General features: G+C 40.0%; 1 protein-coding gene across 1 annotated transcript in view; it reads left to right on the forward strand.

The window, feature by feature from the left end:
- MYO16 (myosin XVI) overlaps positions 1-16,349 on the forward strand; it is a 392,532-nt gene extending 376,183 nt beyond the window's left edge. The window contains exon 35 of the mRNA XM_068170049.1: positions 11,537-16,349. Coding sequence (XP_068026150.1) covers positions 11,537-11,770 — 234 coding nt within the window. The 3' untranslated portion in view covers positions 11,771-16,349. The remainder of the gene's footprint in view (positions 1-11,536) is intronic.
- The last annotated feature ends 5,018 nt before the right edge of the window (positions 16,350-21,367 follow it).

Below are 21,367 nucleotides of genomic sequence, written 5' to 3' on the forward strand. Positions count from 1 at the left end.
TTTCATGTTCTTGAAGAATGTATTTATTGTTTCATTATAGCTTAAGCCATAATTCTTATTTCATGAAATCTCATTGCTTTCAGCAGTCTCTTTGCTCAGAAGGAACAGCTTACACCATAAATAGAATTGTGGTCAGATGAGGAATAGAAAACTCTTCTGTCTGGGGCACAACAAAGGTGTGTGTAGCCTAAGAATCTGTCAAAAAAAGAGAAGGCTATGCTGCCTAGGGAAAACAGAGAGGTGTGGACTGGCTTCTTTGCTGGTGTGACCACTCAGTTTCCAGTGGTCTGTGAGGAAGAGCCTTCTGCATGCAGAGTTTGTTTTGTAGCTCAGAAGACTTTTCTTTCATGACCAGCAAATTCTTTCAGAAAGCCAAACCAAGGCAAATAATGGAATTTGTGTTTTCAGGATGAAGCTTGAGGGTGGTAGCAGAGGGCTGACCTGGGCAGTCAAAGATGACTATGCCTGTGTGGTCTCTGACACAGGAATATTCTGCTTCTAGAGTCACCCCATAATGGATATTTGGGGAATAAAATTAAGTTCCTCCCCCCCAAAAAAAAAAACCCGAAAAACAGACAGCTTAAAAATTCTAGTCAGAAAGGAAAAGCATTTATTTCTTCCTGGGTCTTGTAGTGATTTGAATATTTTAATAAATGTAGTTCTTTTTTAGTTTTATTTTGACTAAGAAATTACTTTTAACATTATGCCCAGTTTTAAAATATCAGCAAAGTTATAACTTCCTTTGTTATATCAGCTATAGAACACCCATTCAAAAGGTAGTTTATTCTCATTGTTTCAAAAGAAATTTTAGCTGAAAGGAAAAAATGTTTTCTTGTTTAGAACAAAGCAACTGCTATATGCATGGATATATCAAAAATATGCACATATATATGCACATATGTCTCAGTTATGGATCTCTTGTTTAACTCCATTTAAGGTGGCATACCTCCTCTAGTGCAATTCCAGATTTACACCAGAAAGAGCACCTGTCTTCTCGGTCACTTTCTCCTTTCCAATAAACCTGTTTGCTGTTCATTTAAAGAGGTTTTTGTTTGTTTGTTTGTTTTTGAGATTGTTGCTCCAATACAAACAAAAATCATAAGTACTTTAAAAGAATGATTAACTGAAATTGCTTTATTGTTGTTAACAAGTTATTAGGTCCACTGGGTCTTCATTTGCAAAAACATTGCATGTCCCACAATTCAGAAGACATTCACATGACTCAGCATGGATCCCAGTGGTACATTTGCACTTGAAGATTTTTAATTGCAATTTAGAAGCATGCAAACTCATTTATCATAGCTGCTCTACTCCCTGCTGGGGTCTTATGTAACCAATGCAGGTTTCTCAATCAAACACAAATTTACATATTGATTTGATTCATGTTGAATGCTTTCTGGGGCTTCATAATGCCCCCTGGTTTACTCTGTGCTTTCCCCATCTATTTTTAGATGAGTGTTGTATAGGAATCCTTTCTGGATTTGTGCTTTTTTCGCTTTTTTTTCTTTCTTTTTTTTTTTTGTAACAAAGAAAAGCAAAACAAACTTATTTGAACCTGAAAGGTCAAGACTTTTTTGAGAAGTTGCACTCCGCCTGTTCTGTAGTTTGAAGAAAAAAGTGTGACCTGTATGTTTGGAAGCGGTCAGTGTAGGGCCTTATCAGAAACAAAAAGAAAACAGAGAAAGATGGAGCCATTATAACAAGTTAGAAATATTTTTTGTGAGAGGGATGCATGCCTGTCCCAGGTTGAATCAAAATGTGTTGCTTGTGCTAATGATGTTATACAGTAAGAATTATTTCCTGAAATGGTTAATGAAAATTAATTTTCAAATGAGAAGTGAGAATATCCTGTTCACTTGTCTTTAAAAGTGATGACCTGCATGAGACCTACTGAACTTTTTGAAATGCTTTTGAGGGCTCTAACAGAGATAACTGTGAGTTACATATTATCTGAATTCTGTTCTGCTTGCATTTTTAGGCAGTTTGCAAACTAGACAAGGTTAAAACCATGGGTTTCATCAACATTTTATGTTTATTGCATAATTCACTTGGGTCCTGATAAAATGCTAGAAAAATAAAATCATTGCTGATCTAGAATCAGTCTCCCCATGGATTCCATGATGGGACTTCAACATTGCTAACAATTTAAAATGATAATGAAAGAACCTTAATCATGCCATAATCATTAGTTGTAAGCATCTTTAAAGCATTAACATTGACAAATCTATTAAAGAAAATAATTTGCACTATTTCTCTGATGGGAAAATATGTACTTGCTACCTCATGAAAATGTCTCAGGAGCACTTTTACTATGCATGTCTATAAATTGTGCTGTCATTTAAAATTCTGCTTTCCATTGTGCTTATATGTCTATATTCAGGAATTTAACTAAAACTCAAAAGCAAATTATTTTTAAAAACAAAATTATCTGTGTTTTTAACATCCAAAAATGTAATTAAATACTTCTTTTCCTGTTGAATAGTAGTAGAAAAATCATTGCAATCCCAAATGTCCAAAAATGTTACTAGTGCACAACACAACATATTTTTTTTTAAATGAACCCTGTATTTGGTCAGGGAGAGAGCAAAATAATGTGAAATAAACGAATCTACTAATGCAAATTTATACATCTCTTCTTGGAAGGCAGTTTAATGAGTCCTTTAGCCATAGCTTGATGATTAAACTGTGTTGATTATGTTTAACACATAAATTGACAGTATAAGCTCTTTCCTCTGAATGTTACAAAATATCCTCTGTAAAGTCATGGCATTTGATCTGCTAATGCAGATTTCCTGAGATTCTGGAGCCAAATCTCTAAATAACTCAAATTAGTTTATTTCAAAGGGACCTATTAGTCTTATGTGACATACCTTTTTATAGCAAATTATTTCAGAATATGAAACTTTCAACTTTAAGAAAAGTTGCTGAATATTTTAATTAGCCTAAGAAATAAGGCCACAATTAAAATAGTATATTGACTTATGGCAAATCATCTTGATTCTAGACAAAGTTGAAATCCAGTATATCTGCTTTCACATAAAGTGAAATTTGGGCACCAAAATCCAGAAGACTATGCAGGGGGTCATTCTCCAATGACTATGCAATACTTAAATGTGTAGAACTCAGTAGGCAAAGCAATGCTCTAAGATTTTGCATGGCTGCCAGCATACAACAAAAGTGCTCTGTCTCGACAATTTCTTGTGTGTTGTAATCACAAGGGAGACACTCTGAAAGATTTGCTTTAGCACATTTAACACACATAGATGTCGCTAAGTGCAGGAGCCAAAGACCTTCTTCCTGGCACTCAGAGTCCACCTCTTATAGTCTCAGTGTCCTCTCAGCATGTGGAAACTCTCTTTTAACTTGAGAGAACTTAAATCCATATCTTCTAATTTCTTAATATATTTGAACCTCTGAATAAATTTTAAAGTCCTTCCATGCCTGTCCTGATGGAACTGAGCTGTTAGTAGCAAACCAAAATCCCTAGTTCCACAAGGAGAGCACTTCTGCATTCCAATATATTGAAAAGTGAGGTGGGAGGAACAGACCCTGGGATCTCTTCCCTGGGCTGCTCATTACAAATTTGTTTTATTCATCTTATCACAGTATCACAGTATAACTAAGGTTGGAAAGGACCTCGAGGATCATCGAGTCCAACCCATCAACACAGACCCCATGACTAAACCATGGCACCAAGTGCCACGTCCAATCCCCTCTTGAACGCCTCCAGGGACGGTGACTCAACCACCTCCCTGGGCAACCCATTCCAATGATGAACGACTCGCTCGGTGAAGAACTACCTTCTCACCTCGAGTCTAAACCTCCCCTGGTGCAGCTTGAGACTGTGTCCCCTTGTTCTGGTGCTGGTTGCCTGGGAGAAGAGACCAACCCCTTCCCGGCTACAACCACCCTTCAGGTAGTTGTAGAGGGCAATGAGGTCACCCCTGAGCCTCCTCTTCTCCAGGCTAAACAATCCCAGCTCCCTCAGCCTCTCCTCATAGGGCTTGTGTTCAAGGCCTCTCACCAGCCTTGTTGCCCATCTCTGGACATGTTCAAGTGTTTCGATGTCCTTCTTAAACTGAGGGGCCTGGAACTGGACACAGTACTCAAGGTGCGGCCTAACCAGAGCAGAGTACAGGGGCACAATGACCTCCCTGTTCCTGCTGGCCACACTATTCCTAATGCAGGCCAGGACGCCATTGGCCCTCTTGGCCACCTGGGCACACTGCTGGCTCATATTCAGGTGGCTTTCGATCAGCACACCCAGGTCCCTCTCTGTTTGGGAGCTCTCCAGCCACTCCGACCCCAGCCTGTAGCTCTGCATGGGATTGCCGTAGCCAAAGTGCAGCACTCGGCACTTGGACTTGTTAAATGCCATCCCATTGGACTCTGCCCATCTGTCCAGTTAGTCGAGGTCCCTCTGCAGAGCCTTTCCACCCTCTAACTGACTAACATCTGCTCCTAACTTGGTGTCATCTGCAAACTTGCTGATGACTGACTCGACCCCCTCATCCAGATTATCAATGAAGATGTTGAAGAGGACAGGGCCCAGCATTGATCCCTGGGGGATGCCACTGGTGACAGGCCGCCAGCTGGATGTGGCACCATTCACCACCACTCTCTAGGCTTGGCCCTCCAGCCAGTTCCTAACCCAGCACAAAGTGTAGTGGTCCAAGCCACGGGCTGACAGCTTAGCCAGCAGTTTGCTCTGGGGGACGGTGTCAAAGGCCTTGCTGAAGTCCAGGTAGACCACATCCACAGGCCTCCCCACATCCACCAGACAGGTCACCTGATCATAGAAGGAGATCAGGTTGGAGAGGCAGGACCTGCCCTTCCTAAGTCCATGTTGGCTGGACCTGAGCCCTTGGCCATCCTTCAGGTGTGCAGTTATTGCTGCCAGGATAATCTGCTCCATCACTTTCCCTGGCACTGAGGTCAGGCTGACTGGCCTGTAGTTTTCCAGGTTCCTCCATCCGACCCTTCTTGTGGATGGGGACCACACTGGCCAGTTTCCAGTCATCTGGGACCTCACCGGTGAGCCAGGACTGGAGGAAAATGATGGAGAGCAGCTTGGCCAGCTCATCTGCCAGCTCTCTCAGCACCCTAGGATGGATCCCATCTGGTCCCATGGACTTGTGAGTGTCCAAGTGGCTCAGCAGGTCCCGAACTAATTCCTCATGGATTACCGGGGCACTACACTGCTCCCTGACCCCATCACCCAGCTCAGGAGGCCACTCGTCCTGAACTCCTGCCTTGCTCTTAAAAATTGAGGCAAGGAAGGTGTTCAGGACCTCAGCCTTTTCCTTGTCTTCAGTCACTGTGTTCCCCTCCAGGTCCAATAGGGAGTGCAGGTTCTTCCTGCCCTTCTTCTTATTGTTAATATATTTGTAAAAATGCTTTTTATTATCTTTCACAGAGGTGGCCAGCTTCAGTTCCAACTGGGCCTTTGCCTCCCTAATTTTATTCCTACATAATCTAACAACTTCCTTGAACATACCTCGAGAAGCCTTCCCCTCCTTCCAAAGGTGATACAGCCTCTTTTTCCCCCTTAAATCCTCCAGGAGCTGCTTGGTCATCCAGGCCGGTCGCCTTCCCTGCCGGCTCACCTTTCGGCATGTGGGAACTGCCAGTTCCTGTGCCTTCAAGAGCTCCTGTTTGAAGTAGCTCCAACCCTCCTGAACCCCTTGGTTCATGAGGGCTGGTACCCAGGGGACTTTACAAATAAGTTTCTTAAACAGGCTGAAGTTTGCCCTCTGGAAGTCCAAGGTGAAGGTTCTGTTGGTGCTCCTCCCTATCTCCCTGCATATTGAAAACTTCACTATCTCGTGGTCACTGCACCCTAGGCAGCCTCCCACAATCACATCTCCCACCAGCCCTTCCCTATTGCAGAACAGCAGGTCAAGCAGAGCCTGTCCCCTGTTAGGCTTGCTTAACAGCTGTGTCAGGAAGCAGTCCTCCATTCACTCCAGGAATCTTCTGGCCTGCCTCCTCTCTGCTGAATTAAGTTCCCAGTAGATATCTGGGAGGTTGAAGTCGCTGACAAGGACAAGATCTGATGATCTTGAGATGGCCTCCAGTTGCTTGTAGAACAATTCATCAGCCTCCTCATCCTGGTTGGGTGGTCTGTAACAGATTCCAAACAGGATGTCAGATTTGTTAGGCTGCCCTCTGATTTTAACCCACAGGCTCTCAACTCCCTCATCTTCCACCTCAAGTTGTGTGGCAGAGAGTGACTCCCTAATATACAGAGCCACCCCTCCTCCTCTTCTCCCTCACCTGTCTCTCCTAAAGAGCCTGTAGCCCCCCAGTGTAGCACTCCAATCGTGGGTGTTGTCCCACCAAGTTTCTGAGATGGCGACTGTACCATAGTTGCCCTGATGGATCAGGACCTCCAACTCCTCTTGCTTATTGCCCAGGCTGCGTGCATTGGTGTACATGCATCGCAGCTGGGCTCCCGACTTCTCAATTGCCCCTAATTTGTGCCCTACTCTTTCATCTGCAGAGGGACCGATTGCCTCACCCACCCCCTTCAGAACTAGTTTAAAGCCCTCCTAATGAGCCCTGCCAACTCCAGTGCCAGGACTCTCTTACCTCTTCTAGATAGATGCATTCCATCAGGACCCACCAGGTCAGGTGCAGTGAAAGTTGTCCCATGATCAAGGAACCCAAAGTTCCGCCGCTGGCACCATCCCCTGAGCCAATTGTTGATGGTATGGGTTCTCCCATTCCTCTCAGTGTACACCCCTGCCACTGAGGGAACTGAGCAGAACACCACTTGAGCTCCTGCCCCATCAATCAATTGTCAAAGGGCCCTGAACTCCTTCTTAATCGCCCTGGTGCCCTTCTTGTCAATCTCATCACTCCCAGCCTGTATTACCAGCAGAGGGCAATAGTCAGAGGGCTGGATTAACTTTGGGAGTCTCCTTGCAATGTCCCTAACCTGCGCCCCAGGTAGGGAGCAGACCTTCCTGTGGGATGGGTTGGGACGACATATGGGTCCCTCAGTACCCCCCAGGAGAGAGTCCCCAACAACTATAACCCTTCTCCTTTTCTTTGTGGAGCTAGTCGTTATAGCTGGTGGGGACCGCTTGGCCTTAGGCTCCCCTCTGGATGGCTGCTCCTCAGCCTCAGCCCTCTCATCCCCACTGCCCTCAGCCTACTTATTCTGCAAGGGCAGCGGAGGAGGAGGAGAGGGTCGGGGTGGATTTCTCTTGCCACCCCTGGCAGGGACCTGTATCCATCCCTCTTCATTTCCAGGGACCCTTCCCTCAGCAGGGGAGATCTGCAGAGCCTTCTCCCACAATTCTAACTCCCTTTCACTTTCCCTTATTGTCCTCAGCCTGGATACCTCCTCCTTCAGCTCGGCCACTTTGTCCTTCAGCTCTGTCACCAGGCTGAGGAGAAAGTTCACCTGGTCACACCTGACACAGATGTCCTCTCCCTCCCCTTGTATTCCAAGTGCCAAGCTGAAGCACTCTCTGCAGCTGGCAGCTTGGACTCCAGCATGCTGGTAAAAAACCTCTGTCTGGGCAGATGCTGCTTTTCTACCCTTCATCCGAGTGACAGCCATGGTGCAACGTTTGAGTTTTTTTTTGGTTGTTTTTTGTTTTGCAAGCAGCCGGTAGGCTATCGAACCAAACTGGCGCCGCGCGCACAGCCCGGGCGGGATTTAAAACTGCCGCGGCTGACGTCAGGCTCCCGTTCCCGTGCAGGCTCGCGAGAGCACGATCCTGCCGGCTCCCCCCTACCGGGAGTCCTCCCAACCCGCAAAACCCCGAAAGGAAGGCAAAAAAAAAACCAAGAAAAACTCACAGTTCAAGCGGAGCGGTCCCGAAGCAGCGGTCCCAATCAGCTAGCCAACCAAAATGGCCAATCTTGCCTTATTTTGCATTGGAATGTACGGATCTTGTTTAACTAATTCAATCTGTTGCAGTGTCCAGCGAATAGCTTTAGGAACTCTGCACACCCCTGTGTCTCAAGTGTCTTTGACACTACAGGTTTTCTTGATTGCTCAGTAAGGACTCTGGATACTAAGCTGGGATGGTGTTTCCACAGGATGGGAAGGCTGTTTAAAGCTAGGTGTACAGATGTTATATGATTTTGTAGGTCTAGCCCAAATGTTATGTTGCTCATTTCCAATTGACTATTGACTTTGAGTAGGGAAATCCTGGGTCTACAGCTGGTAACACCTCTGACTATTAATGGTTAAAGTTGTTTGCTCAGTTTTCACTGAATATATCAGAAATAAATTTCTATACACCTCACTCACCCTTCGCAAGACACCTCCTGGGGATATAGAATAAAAATTAAGAAACATAGCTTGCTGGTTCACGTTATGCTTAATGTAAAATATTCAGTAAATATTTTCTATAATTAATATGTAAAATAAATTTTTAGCATGTCACAAGTCTAATCATGAGTGGAAAAGATAATAGATATCATGTTACTCAAATAGATCTAATTAAATGAGTTGATTAAGTTAAAGCTCTACTGTTGCTTGTGCATTTTTGCCCATTTCATTTCCGCTGCATTTCCATCTCATGTCCTTCAACCAGGCTGAAATACAAACTTTTTCCATCTTACTAAATTGAATGCATAATGAATAAAAACTTGAGATACTTTTCCATCCTTGATTAAAACACTAATTTGCAGACTGGACCAACATTTGTCCATTATACACTGGAAATTGAGCTCTATAGTGAAACTGCTGATGCAACATGAATTTACAGCTTGCATAAGCAGGGTCAGTATAATAAAGCTTCTCTGGTGCCTACAAGCTATAAATAGGACACATTTGTCAATTGCCTTACCCAGACAAAGTATACTCTCCTTTCACCCTGCACCTGTGTGCCTTCAGGTTTCTTAGAATAGCAGCGGCAGTGTCTCTATTTGGATACTTTATCCATCTTTCCAAATTGATGATCCCTCTGTACATCATTAGAGTCACACTGTCAAACCTTTGTCACCTGAGTGTATTCAATAACACACAGTTTCAAAAGATAGATTTTCTTTTAATTCTACTTATCTACCAGTGTTCAGATATGTCTTGGGTTGTTTATCTCTGAAATTCTTTCACATGAAACTCTTGCAATGACAGTCTAGCACAGGTTGCTTTTTGCACATTCCAGCACCTTTCTGCAAAGCATGCCTCATACAGGTTCATTCAGATGCAAATAAGATGTCTAATTGGAGAGACTGGATTTCTTATTTTCAGACATTTGTTGTCTTCTAATCATTCCTACCCATGACAAAAAAAAAAAAAAAAAAAAAGCAATGTGCTCTGATATGCAGGAAGCCTCTGATATGCCTCTAACAGTATTTGTGGAACATTTAATTTTCCTTTGAGTTGCTGAGATACCCAGGTGCATTTTGAGCAAACATAAAAGTAAAAAGATTTTTTTTATTTCATAGTGATATGCAATTAGGATGGCAAAAGATTTTTTTTATTTCATAGTGGTATGCAATTAGGATGGCACCAAAATATACTTTAAGTCTTTGAAACACTTGCCATTTTTCTTTTTTTTTTTTTTCTTAAAAGTACGGAATTTACAACTACACATGAAATTAAAATGCTTTTTATTAAGACATTATATAGGTCAATGTATTTTATTTTGTTTAAGTACCAAGCAACCAGAATTTAAGCAGATTCCTCATCATTCTTCAGGTATCTCCATGTAAAGGCTCTTTCCTGCTCTGACAGCATGCATGAAAGATCTTACTTGCACAGGGCAGACATAGGCTTCTGTACTCAGGTAGTCACAATTCCATGGACAAATGTGAGGAACCACAGGCAAGTCTTCTACCCCAGGAACCTCACTGCCCATCAGTGACCAATATGACCTTCATGTCACTCAGTCCTCCATGTAACTGGAGCCAGTCACATGCATAGCATCTCATGAGCATTTAAGGGGATAACACATCAGTTTCTCTATCATGGTAACTTGCAGCCATCTCTTATTATGATAAGGGTTATAAATGCAATCTTGACAAGAATAGCCATACTACTCATGTGAGCCCATTGTGTAAGGTGAAGTATGGCCTTTGGAGTCATGTCACAGGTGTCTGTTACAGGTGCCCCTGTGGTATCCTTAAGAAGGAAGGTAGGTAGCAGAGTAAGGGACATGAGCCATTAGCTGCTAGGATGGGTTTGGTTTGTATTCATTAGAGATAGGCCTTGTCTGCTACAGAATGCCCCCAGGAAAATAGAGCTCACTACCTTCTTTAGGTGTTGATACACTTCATAGGTGATAAATAGTTTTAAAGGATGCTGAGACAGATTTCGTAGCTTTGTGGGCTTGTGCTGTCATGATGTCTTCAAAGTGACTTGAACAAAATAAATAACCATTGGAACAGAAAAGTTAAATTAGAGGTAACATTTTCTTCTAGATGAATTATTAATCTGGTACAGAACTGTTTGGCTACTTCAGGATGAATTCATGAATACTTTCAGGCCAAGTGAAACTATATATTAAATTGTTAATCTATTCTTTGGCTGGACCATGGTTCTGTGGACAGTGCCTATCTGTAACAAATAGCATCACTAATTCTAAGCAGCAAAGCAGGTTATAGTTTCTCAGTTATGGCTATTTGGATATTTACATGTAAGTAAAACATGTTATTGCTCATGCAACTGCTATTTGCTCTGCATAAAGAAGAATTTTCTGAGTATTATATGATGACAATTTAAAGACCAAGTTGTTAGAAACGTGGACTGTTCATCACTGTAGGCAGTCTGGTGTGTGTGTTTCAGAGGATTGTGTTCATGAACCCTTTGCTGACATAAGGGAGTTTTTTCCATTTGTTTCATTTTTGGCACCTTCTTTGTACAACTTCAGTTTGGTGACTTTGACGTGGGATTAAAATGATACCATTCTAATTTATTATTTTTTCTATTTTCATTGTGAAGTATTAAATAGGGACTGGGGGCAGCAAGTTAAGCACAGTTTTTAAATTCTTTTGGAAGATAAGATTTCTTCAAGTTGCTAACAGGGTTGTTTGATCTGTTTTGTTTCAGGTGTAGTAAGAATGAGAGCAGCTTTCCCTCAGAAGTGTAGAACTTGAGTGATTACCTGCATGCATTTATTTATTTAATTATTAGAATGGAAGCACTCACAGCCACTCACCATCTAATGTGGCAGTCTCAGGATTTCCATTCATCATTGTACTAGAATGTGTAGATAAGCTTAGAATGATCCATGTTGTCTTTTGCAAATATTGGATGGAGGGCAGAAGACGGTTCCCTCCTCACAAGGGGACTGGCAGTATAAAACCTCTTACGAGAAGGAAAGGTTACTTTGCCAAAGGTCATTATTTTTTATATGACATTATATATGTCACTGTGCTCTTTACTATAAAAGAGATAAGTAAATGAGACCTGAATCTGCCTAGCCCACAAGATTACATCTATGACAAAAGAGGCAGAGGATCCTGTATGAAGTATCATTCATCATGGACACTGCAATTTTTACACTGCCAGGAGAATTAACTATATCCACCTTTTATATTATTATTATTATTATTTACTTCTCATTAACAGGTTATTCATCAGCTTAGACTTTCAGAGAATGAGAGTGTGGCTCTGCAAGAGCTTCTAGATTGGAGGAGAAAGCTCTGTGAAGAGAGAGAAGACTGGCAGCAAATCTTGCATGACACTGAGCAAAGAATCACAGCTCCACCTCCGCCCCCATGTAAAAAGCCAACGCTGTTAAAGAAGGTAGAAGATACCTCCTGCAAAAGACTCTCTTCAGGCATATGGGATACCACCATATGATTCATATGTATATGCCTGCAGACTGTTAGGAGTGAAACCATCTAATGAAATCAAGCTGCACAATCAGCAAGTTTTCTTCCCCTCACGAAGTGTGCAGGGACATTTTTATAAGCACTCATTCAAGAGCACAGGATGGAGGAGTTATTTAGATCTGTCGTGTGTGTGTGTGCATGTGTGTGTGTTTGATCTTTTCATATGTATATACGCACACATATATGTATGTGTGCATCCATGAGTGTATATATATGTGTGTGTTTATATATATGGAGACAAACTGCACTATAAGTATTTAGTTTAAAAGCACAAGACAGTCACTTTGAGTTCTCCCATGGACAATGAAGAAACTGTGTTAAACAATAGGGAGAAGTGACTGACAGGCATTTCAGAAAGATCAAGAAAGTCTTTGTGCACATTGTACAGCTGCTTTATATAGTACAAAAATATGATGTTTCTTGGTCCCTAATGAATGGTTTTATTATATTACCTGTATACATATATATATTTCTTTGTAGATGTCTGTGTTCTATTGGCATTGCAAACCCGAAGATTATTTACATGTTTATTACTGGTGTTTTATAACTTTATGCAATTGGTGCTGTCATTCTTCCTTCAAAATACAGGTAATAAATACCGTACTCACGTTTTCCTTTCATAGTTTATCTTTAATAACATCCCAAACAGTTCCAACACTGTGTTGTTTTTTTCAGAACTGGCAATATCTTTTCTAAATTCCAATGCTCAAATTCTTGCAAAGCTCCTATATGCAAGGTATGGTTTGATGCTGTTCGCAGATGTGAATTAGAGAGCATGACTTCAGTTCCATGGATCTGTGTTTCTGAATGTGTGAACTGTGAATTCTGCACTGACACCTCAAATTTTGTTTCATTCTGGGTTGTGTAAAATAATGAGGCACTCCTTTATATTATAAGTGTGGTTTGAAATTCATACCTGATTATGCATAAGGTCAGGTGTCAGTGGAAAGATACATAATGGTAATGAGGTATGAAAATAGGGCTGTGATTTACCATCACAAGCCAGAAGGCTTTATGGAGAGGATTATGTCCTGATGGTTGTAGAGTGATGAATTTATACCTCAAACTTCATGTAATGAAATGGTTTCAGAAAATGGGGCATTCTAGTTAGTGAACATAAGTTCTGAGCAGTAATAATTTGTGAAAAACATGCTGCTGTAAACTGGTTAGCAACTGCTCAGCAGTCTTTGAAATAACTGCTTTTCCATTTAAAGGTGCAATTTATATACATACACACAAGTATTTTTTCAAGGACTGCTTATTTTAAGTTGTAGTAGTATGTAGAGCCAATGTGAAACACTTTTCTTGGCTGTTTGCCCCATTCCTATTGGGATACAGGAAAAAAATGCTTGTAACTTTACAAGTGAGTGTAAAACTAATGCTGTCAAATGTAAGCTAGGTTGAAAAAAAGAGCGAGCTCACTCTCGGTCAGAAATTGTTGTGAAAGGAAAAAAATCTACTCAGAGATGTAGGTTTTTTCATCATGTTTGACAGCAGCTTCACCAGGGCCAAATGGCAAAAAGCAATCACATGCTTGCTTGTTTGTTTTTACAGGAAAGCAGCAAAACTGAAATTGTTCCCACGAGTATCATCAAGATGTAGGCTGAATTAAGCATATCCTCTTGCTGGAGATTAAAATGGATATTTTGAGTGGACAGGGAAGGGGAGGCACTGGGTTAGCTCAGAATGTTACCTTCTGCTAGCTTCACAGAAGTCCTCTCTGTAATATTACCCATTTCTATTTCATCAAGAAACAGGAACTCCAGCCTCACATTCTTACCTTCAGCTGATGTAAATGACTATAGATTGTGACTTAATCCAGGAGGAGCAGCTAACCACTGTGCGTTATGCAGAAAACAACTCTCAACTGCTTAACAATTATGTCAGAATAAGTCTTTGTCTGGAGGAATTGTGGTTTCTGTTCCATAACTCAGATAATCAGGGACGCAGAGACATCCCTGTGTGAGAGAGAAACTGTATGTCCCCAGAACTGGATGCAAGAGAGCTAATTAACCTGACCTTGCAACTACATTGCTTCCAGGATACAAGTTGTTATCCCTACATGGCACAGCATTACTATACATAGCCATAACAATATCTGCCCAGCTAGCTTAGCCTTCCTGAACACCTCACTGCACTGAGACATGCAGACATGCCCTCAGGCTAGTCACTCCTCAGATGTGCCTGGCAAATAGCCTTCTCATAAGCTCTATCATATTGCTAACTCTAATGCCAGCTTGATGACTGGTGGCAATCTATCTGGAGCAGCCTGAAGGTTTAGGACAAGATCTTAAAACTGACTGAGGAGCCAGTTCAGCTCACAACAAGATCTGTACTGTGGCAGAAAGTGTATTACCAGTCACTATGCTAGTGATAGGTAAGGTGAGGTTGGTGTCATGGCTTCACTTGAAGGCCAAAAATGTATTTCTCAAATGGAGCTTAAAATGGACTTTTAAATGGGAAATAGTACAAATGCACATTATACTATTTGCAATCCTTAGTAAAAATTGTATTAGAGTCACAGTCAGTCTTAGCTGCAGGAATCCAGATGAGGTCTAGGGAACCTTTTCACTACTCTTTCAAAGTCTCTGCCCTGCTACAGCCGTATGAACCAAGTGTGGAAAAAAGGTATGTAGATTTTCTATCATTTCATCAATACAGTTACATAGAAGCAACCAGTACAAATGTAATTCAGGCAATCTGATTCTCCAGACAATAAGCAAAGCAGATTGTCCCCCCTGTGCAGAAGACCTTTGTTCTATTTGTTTCAGACTTGGGTAAGACATACAGGCTCTGGACTCTTCCTTAAAGCATGTTACCAGAGTGCAATGTGATAAATGAAGCAGCAGAAAATATGAGACATTTTTATTTCTTGTTTGTTTGTTTTTAATTGATTCCAGGTTGTGTAATGACTAACTTTTTACTAGGGAAGATTTTTCAGGATATTCTGTTAAAAAATTAGGATTATAGGAATAATCTAGTTTCATTAGAACATATTTTAAATATTTCTCTAATGTCAGTAAGTCACTCCAAAGTGCGACTTATGATGTCATAATTCACACCTAGTGTGTTCATTGGTCCCTTGGCCTTTGGCCTCATGCCTAACATTTCAGTTGGTAGGGAATTATTATACTATAATTCACACCCTGCTGTATCTTACTGCTTAAATAACCATACTCCCAGAGGTGTCTTAAAACTACCATTAAAGTTTATATTATGTATCAAAATGTGTTTACAGGGCTGGGAAAATATACTATTGACATTTTCAACTGTTGAGAAGTAGTTTTAGCAGAACTGTACAGTGCTTGTAAACTAATCTCCTCAGTGGAGTAGGCACCAGCCAGTTACAGTATTCCTTGAATATATGAAGTCCTCTCTTGCACATTAAAAAATAGCTTAGACAGGAAAAAAAAAAAGCCTTATGAATTTAATATTCTAAAGGGACAGATTAAACTCTCTGAGCATGCTAATGCCCTTAGTATCCAATGAACAATCTAAAATGTATTTATATTTGCAATAAAGCAATTTCAGGAAGCTGGGGTTATCATCAGATAATCGCTCCTCCACATTGTGCCTTATTGCTTAATTTTTAATACGTGAGACAAAACTTGTAACAAATCAGTCTGTCCTTCAGTATAAAGTAAGAAGAATCAGATATGTTTTACACCTTAAAAAGTCATTGGTCTTAAAGCAAAGGGAATTCTGAAATTATATTAAACTATAATAAATGAAAAACAACAGCTGTTGGCATTAGAATTTTTTTAAGCTTGTAAACCTTGCTCGTTACTCTTGAAATAGGACTTGGGTTTTTGTTGCTGTAGTGACATTCCTATTACAGATTACAAGCAAAATTTAGCTTCTAAAAACTGGTTTAGACTATCAGAGAAATCCATGCACCAACATTTTACAAAAGATCTGTGTACAGCATGAAGTGATAAGCCTTTTAAAAATTTGTATTGTTTACAAAACAATAGTATGATTGTTGAATAAGTGAATTATACCTGCCTTTTTTGCCAGTGATCCTTTTCTATTCCTCTGGAAGGTTGAGTTATTTTCATTAATAACTTTATTATAATGCAGATTCTTTGTGTGTGTGGGACGAAGAATTTCATTAACTTGTTAAGAAAGCGTAGTAGATTGTATCATAGTTCTAAAGTGATAGTAATAGCCATATTCATTGTAGTTTTTAATTCTGCTCTGTAGTATTGGCATCCTTAGTAATCCTGTTACTCTTATCTCTAGAAAGCCTGATAGTATCTGAAATGCTCTGAGGAACCTAAAATAAGTTTTGCCATTGCTTGTTAAATAATAAATATAATTGAACTCTGTACAAGTCGGTTTTTCAGAATGATATTAAACATTTCCTGGCTTTGTGTTCTAAATATTTAGTTTTAAAAAAGAAAACACTACCTGAGCGTAACTATTTGACTCTACCTGAACAAAACAGAAGGACATATAAGGAAATGCTTTTCTTCTAGGTTTGCTGTTCTCTGTATTCTCAGGTTTTTAATTTTGAGAAGAAATAAATAAATCTCAGTGCTGGCTTATCATGCGGCTGTGAGAGTTAGATTATTAGCAAAGATGGTCTGTTCTCCTACCTGTGGTTTGGCCCTTTTCCTGAACATGTGAACGTATGCTCTATCCTGCTGAATCATGGATTTTGCTGTGAAGTGTCTTAGGCAAAATTTGTGTCAAGTTGTGATTTGACTTTTTAAGGATTTTTTTATTTATGACAGTAAACTTGTACACTTCAACCTTAAGTAGCTTCTTTTGGTTCTCATATATGTGAATAAAATCCTTCTCTTAGCTCTCTCTTATTTCCTTTCTTGTCAACTTAGTTTCATCTTAAAAAAGAAAAAAAGAAAAAAAAAGGTGAAAAATGTGGTTAAATAAAATTAGAGCTAAGCCTTTAGGTGAATTTTTTGAAATTAAATATTTTCCTTTAAAAATACTGAAATAGAGTATTTCAGTATTTGCAGCAATTTTTTTTTTTGTCTTTTCCAGATGAAGTGGTTTGTTGGATGCAGTCTGAATTTACACATAATTTCAACACTTCATAGACATAATTTTTGTAAATCCTCTCTTGTCTGAAAAGACCACGCTAATGAATATTTATTTTGAGATGCAAGAGAACTGATAAAATCCTTAGGCGTATCAACAGGGAAAATTTGCCAAGCACAGGTATATTACTGCCTTAGCAATGTCCATGTGACTACTATTAGCTAATCCTTGTGTCCTCACTGGTTTTATTTGGGGTCTAGCCCCTTCTCAGTCTACATGATTATGTAGTCACCTGTCTTCTGATACTCATTAGATTACAGAAATAAAGTACTGAATCTGTTATATGCTCTCAAAGAAAGGGATAAAATGTGGTCCAGGATCTTTCTAAATGCTGCTTAAAAGAAATTACTTAAATATTTTTGAAAATGGGACTTGGAGTGCAGCTTTCTCACTGTCCAGATGTGAATAAACCACTTGGCTATAAAGCTGTGTCAGTGAAATATCCACAGCTGTTAAATAAAGTGTTACAGAGGTGAAGCTTCTATATCTCACAAGATAGTATAAGTTAGTGGTCAGGAAAATACTCCAAAAACTAGGGAAGCTGATTTTACATCCTTCAAGAAGACAACTCCACATGGATCATTTGAATTAAAACCATCTCTAGCTGATTTTAGTTCATACTCTCCCTAACAGAGTAATCTGAGCCTCACAAATCAGGCAGGCAAGGGCATGTCTAGTGTTTAACTGTTACAGACTAGGCTAGAAGAATACTCATCTGTGGATAGCTAAGTTTGGGTGAATACTTTGGAAATCTCCAGACATTATGCTTCTGAACAGCAACCTGAAGCTAGATTTTTGTCTAAATTTGTGTTATGAGTCTAGTCAAAATCAGCTTATGCGGTTAAGAATATCTTGAGTATAAATTACTACTCTAATAATCTTCATTTAATATATTTTAGTAACCTGATTACTAAAAGTAATTTACTGATCTAGCTCCTATCTCTGCAATAGGAACTTAGCATTAAAAAAAAAAATAATCAATTAAAACAGACTAGATGTTGAAATCTGCGCTCCCTGTGCCTTAGAGTTACCATAAGTAATGTGCTAGATGTTAGTCATACCATTGGAGATCATGGCAGCAACCCAAAAATAGCTCTCAAAGTTTAAAGATTTTCTTCTGCCTTGATTTTCTGTATAGTCCCTGAATCATCAGGCATGAGCAGTTACCAAGGGCAGGCATCATGCAGCCTGAAAATTCTGGATCTTATGTCTCTTACAGTAGACAAAACCCAACATCCAGACGTCAGCTTCTCTGAGGTGGGAAAGATGTTCTGTTTAGTTGATCAAAGGCACAATGATGGATGCCTTATATCAGATATCTCATACAGATATGCTTACCTTTCTGTACTAAATATCACTCCCTTAAACATTCTGCAGTAGGCTTATTTGTTCAACAGAGACATGGAATATGGATCTGGTTTAGGTTCATGATTTTAAAGAGATCTTCAGTTAAGTTTGGGATTTGACCCTGGCTAATTTCTAAGGTTTGCAGATTATTTACTTATTTCTGTGTATGTGCAAAAGCCCTGTCCAAGTAAACTCTACCAAGACCCAAACAAACAGCAAACAGCCAAACCAAACCAAACCAAAACCACAAAAAACCACCCCAAACAAACTAGAAGGTGATGAATCATAGTAAATCTATGTATTTAGTCTTTCATTTAATTCCTGTACATGTATAAAATGCCAGATCCTGGTGAGGGTTTGGATCTCATAAGAAAGTTAACACAAGACCTTCCTTTCAGGTACCCTGTCCTTGGAGAGGCATATAGAACTGAGCTGGCTTTCCATACTGCCTGCTCTGGGCTTCTATTTCTGACTCCATCTGACTTATTTCTCACATTGGAAGATGCTCTGTATTTCAAGGTGAAAATGAGAGCATCTCAGCAGGCTGGAATAGAATGCATTTAATAGGCATATTTCTGCATGCAAGAGGATAAAGAGGGAAAGAGGGAGTGGGGACTCCATCTTCCCAGGAAGTTTGACAATTTCTTAGCCAGCACAGTAGATTTTCACAAGTTTCCAAACCTCCATGCCCCTTACCTGCTAAAGCACCAGGACACTATTTAGAAGGCAAGATGCCTGAGAGCGCAGATGTATCAAGGTCAAGGTTCTTGAAAATACTGCCAGGTACAAGCAAAGGCCTCGACATGGACAAACAAATCCTTGAGATATACAAACAGCTGCCCAAGATTATGCTGACAGCTAGCAATTGTTATCCAGAACTTGTGGAGTACGTGGAAGATTAAAGGATAAAGATAAAATACTTTTATGGGGGGTTGGAGAGAAACTAGACTTCTAGTAAGCTAGTCAGCTTTATTTGTTTTGTTTTGTTTCATTCTATTCTATGAGTAGGAGAAAATATGTAAGGACTACATGGAAGATGAGAAGATTAACAAACAGAAGCAGTATGTATCATTCCACCACATTTTCTTTCTAATAAGGTAACTGAACTAGCAGACAACATAAAAAACCCTTAGTAATACTAAAGGAGAATTTGGCTACTAGGTGGTGGGGTTTTCTATGTTTTGTAACATACTTTAAACAAGCTGAGGGAATAAAGGCTGTTACAGACTAATTTAGCTTAGAAAAGACATCTGAAGGACCAATTCTCTTAAGTTGCTGCATTTCTGTTAGCAGAGGCCAGTATGGGGCTGTTTTTCTTTGCCACAAATTCATGTTGTTGGTATATATTTAACTTCTTACCTATCCAGTCAACCCTAAGTCTGTATTGCCTCACAGAGGTTTTCCACTGAGAGTGGGATACTTAACATTAATTTTTGAAGTATGCTGAGTCTTCACCATCCCATTCCTTCAGGCTGCAGGCATCCAATGAGCATCAGCCGTGTCCTCCAGTGCTTCACTGAAATATTGACTTCTCTTCATCTCAACACATATGCAGAATTTCACAGAATCACAGAATCACCAAGGTTGGAAGAGACCTCAAGTCCAACCTGTCACCACAGACCTCATGACTAGACCATGGCACCAAGTGCCACATCCAATCCCCTGTTGAACACCTCCACAAATGTAATGATTTTTCAGATTATCATTCAGGACAGCATTCTCCCCGGTATTAACCCTGGAAGAATGCTACTATTTGGCTGCTATAATTGTGGTATCACATGGAGATACACTTTGTGAGTGTGTGTGTGTGCATGTGCGCGTGTCTCTTTTGCTGTCTGTGTTTGTAAATTTACCATGTGCTGCTTAGTAGGTATGACTACAGATAAATCCCTTACATGAACCTGACATTCTTAATTCAACCTTGGCTGAGAGTCTGCAGATGCTATTCCATTATGTCTTCACAGTGTTAAGAATGTCCTTTCCCTGTACAGTGCATGCATGATAACTCTGAAACCTATTATTTGCAGAAATAATGTTTCCCACGTCTCACTCTGCTTTTCATACACGGAAATAAATAATGAGTGGGAGTTCTGTGAGGAGATAAAGCAACATTCAGCTGCCTTTGCATGCATTCAGAAAATATACCAGAGGCATCACCAGATAAGAAAGTAACTTCACAAGACCATGACAGATGAAAAAGAGGAAGGGAGTGGTTTTGTTTCCCTCTGTCAGTGTTGCTTTGCTTAGAGGAACAAGATTTTGCTTTTATATATTTAAGTTACAAACAATGACAATTACATTATGACAATGAAAATGGTTTTGAAACTGCCAAGAACTAGGAGTATTCTTTTCACTTCAGATACAGCTATTACAAGATCTGTTTTGCTTTGTTGAAGTCTTGCCATGACAATACCTTTATTTTAAAATATGATAAGGTAAACCTCTGAAATCATTCAGCTTTCAAGGTCTGTGAGACTGCTTGTTAAGAGTGAGACGAGAGTTCTGTAGCAGATGAAGCCATGCACTGATTTCCCCATACAACTTCAAACTCCTAACAAGTTGTAGCAAAAGTGCTCACTTAGTTTAAGCATTGAATGGTGTCCCATATATAGAAGACAAAAGAGATGCGGCCACTTTCATTAATGTTCTTCTGAATTATAAATGGTCACTTAATAGATATGAGAATGTGTCTCACCTTTACTGAGATTGGTTGGTCTTGAAAAGGCTACTTCACTATCAGAAACAAGTGGGAACCACCATAGAAAATTGTTCCCACAGCTTGTCAGGGTCAAGTGACTAACTCTGAGAACTCATTATGGCCTCTAATAAAAGCACAGCTCTTGCCTCTGATCACAGAACTTAGTTCAGCACAGTTCCTAATTTAAACACATGTAAACACATAAAGGGATATAAAGCCTACAAGTTATGACCCAGGAGCACTTGCAGCTGGAATGGGTCACTCAGATACATAGAAGTTTCTGATTTCAATCTAATTATTAACCTCCATAGCAGTGAACTTTACGCAAAGTGTACCCTGAAAATTTCTGTAGACAAGATGCTTCTGGTTTTGTGAGTTTCGCTTCTTGCTCTGTTTACAAAGTAAGAGCCAGTAAAGTAATCCAATGTAAGACATCAAACATTAAAATATAGTGAAGAG

Source organism: Melanerpes formicivorus, unplaced genomic scaffold (genome assembly GCF_026170545.1).
Source record: "Melanerpes formicivorus ecotype bairdi unplaced genomic scaffold, bMelFor1.0.p_v2 SCAF_1, whole genome shotgun sequence".
NCBI classification, from domain to species: domain Eukaryota; kingdom Metazoa; phylum Chordata; class Aves; order Piciformes; family Picidae; genus Melanerpes; species Melanerpes formicivorus.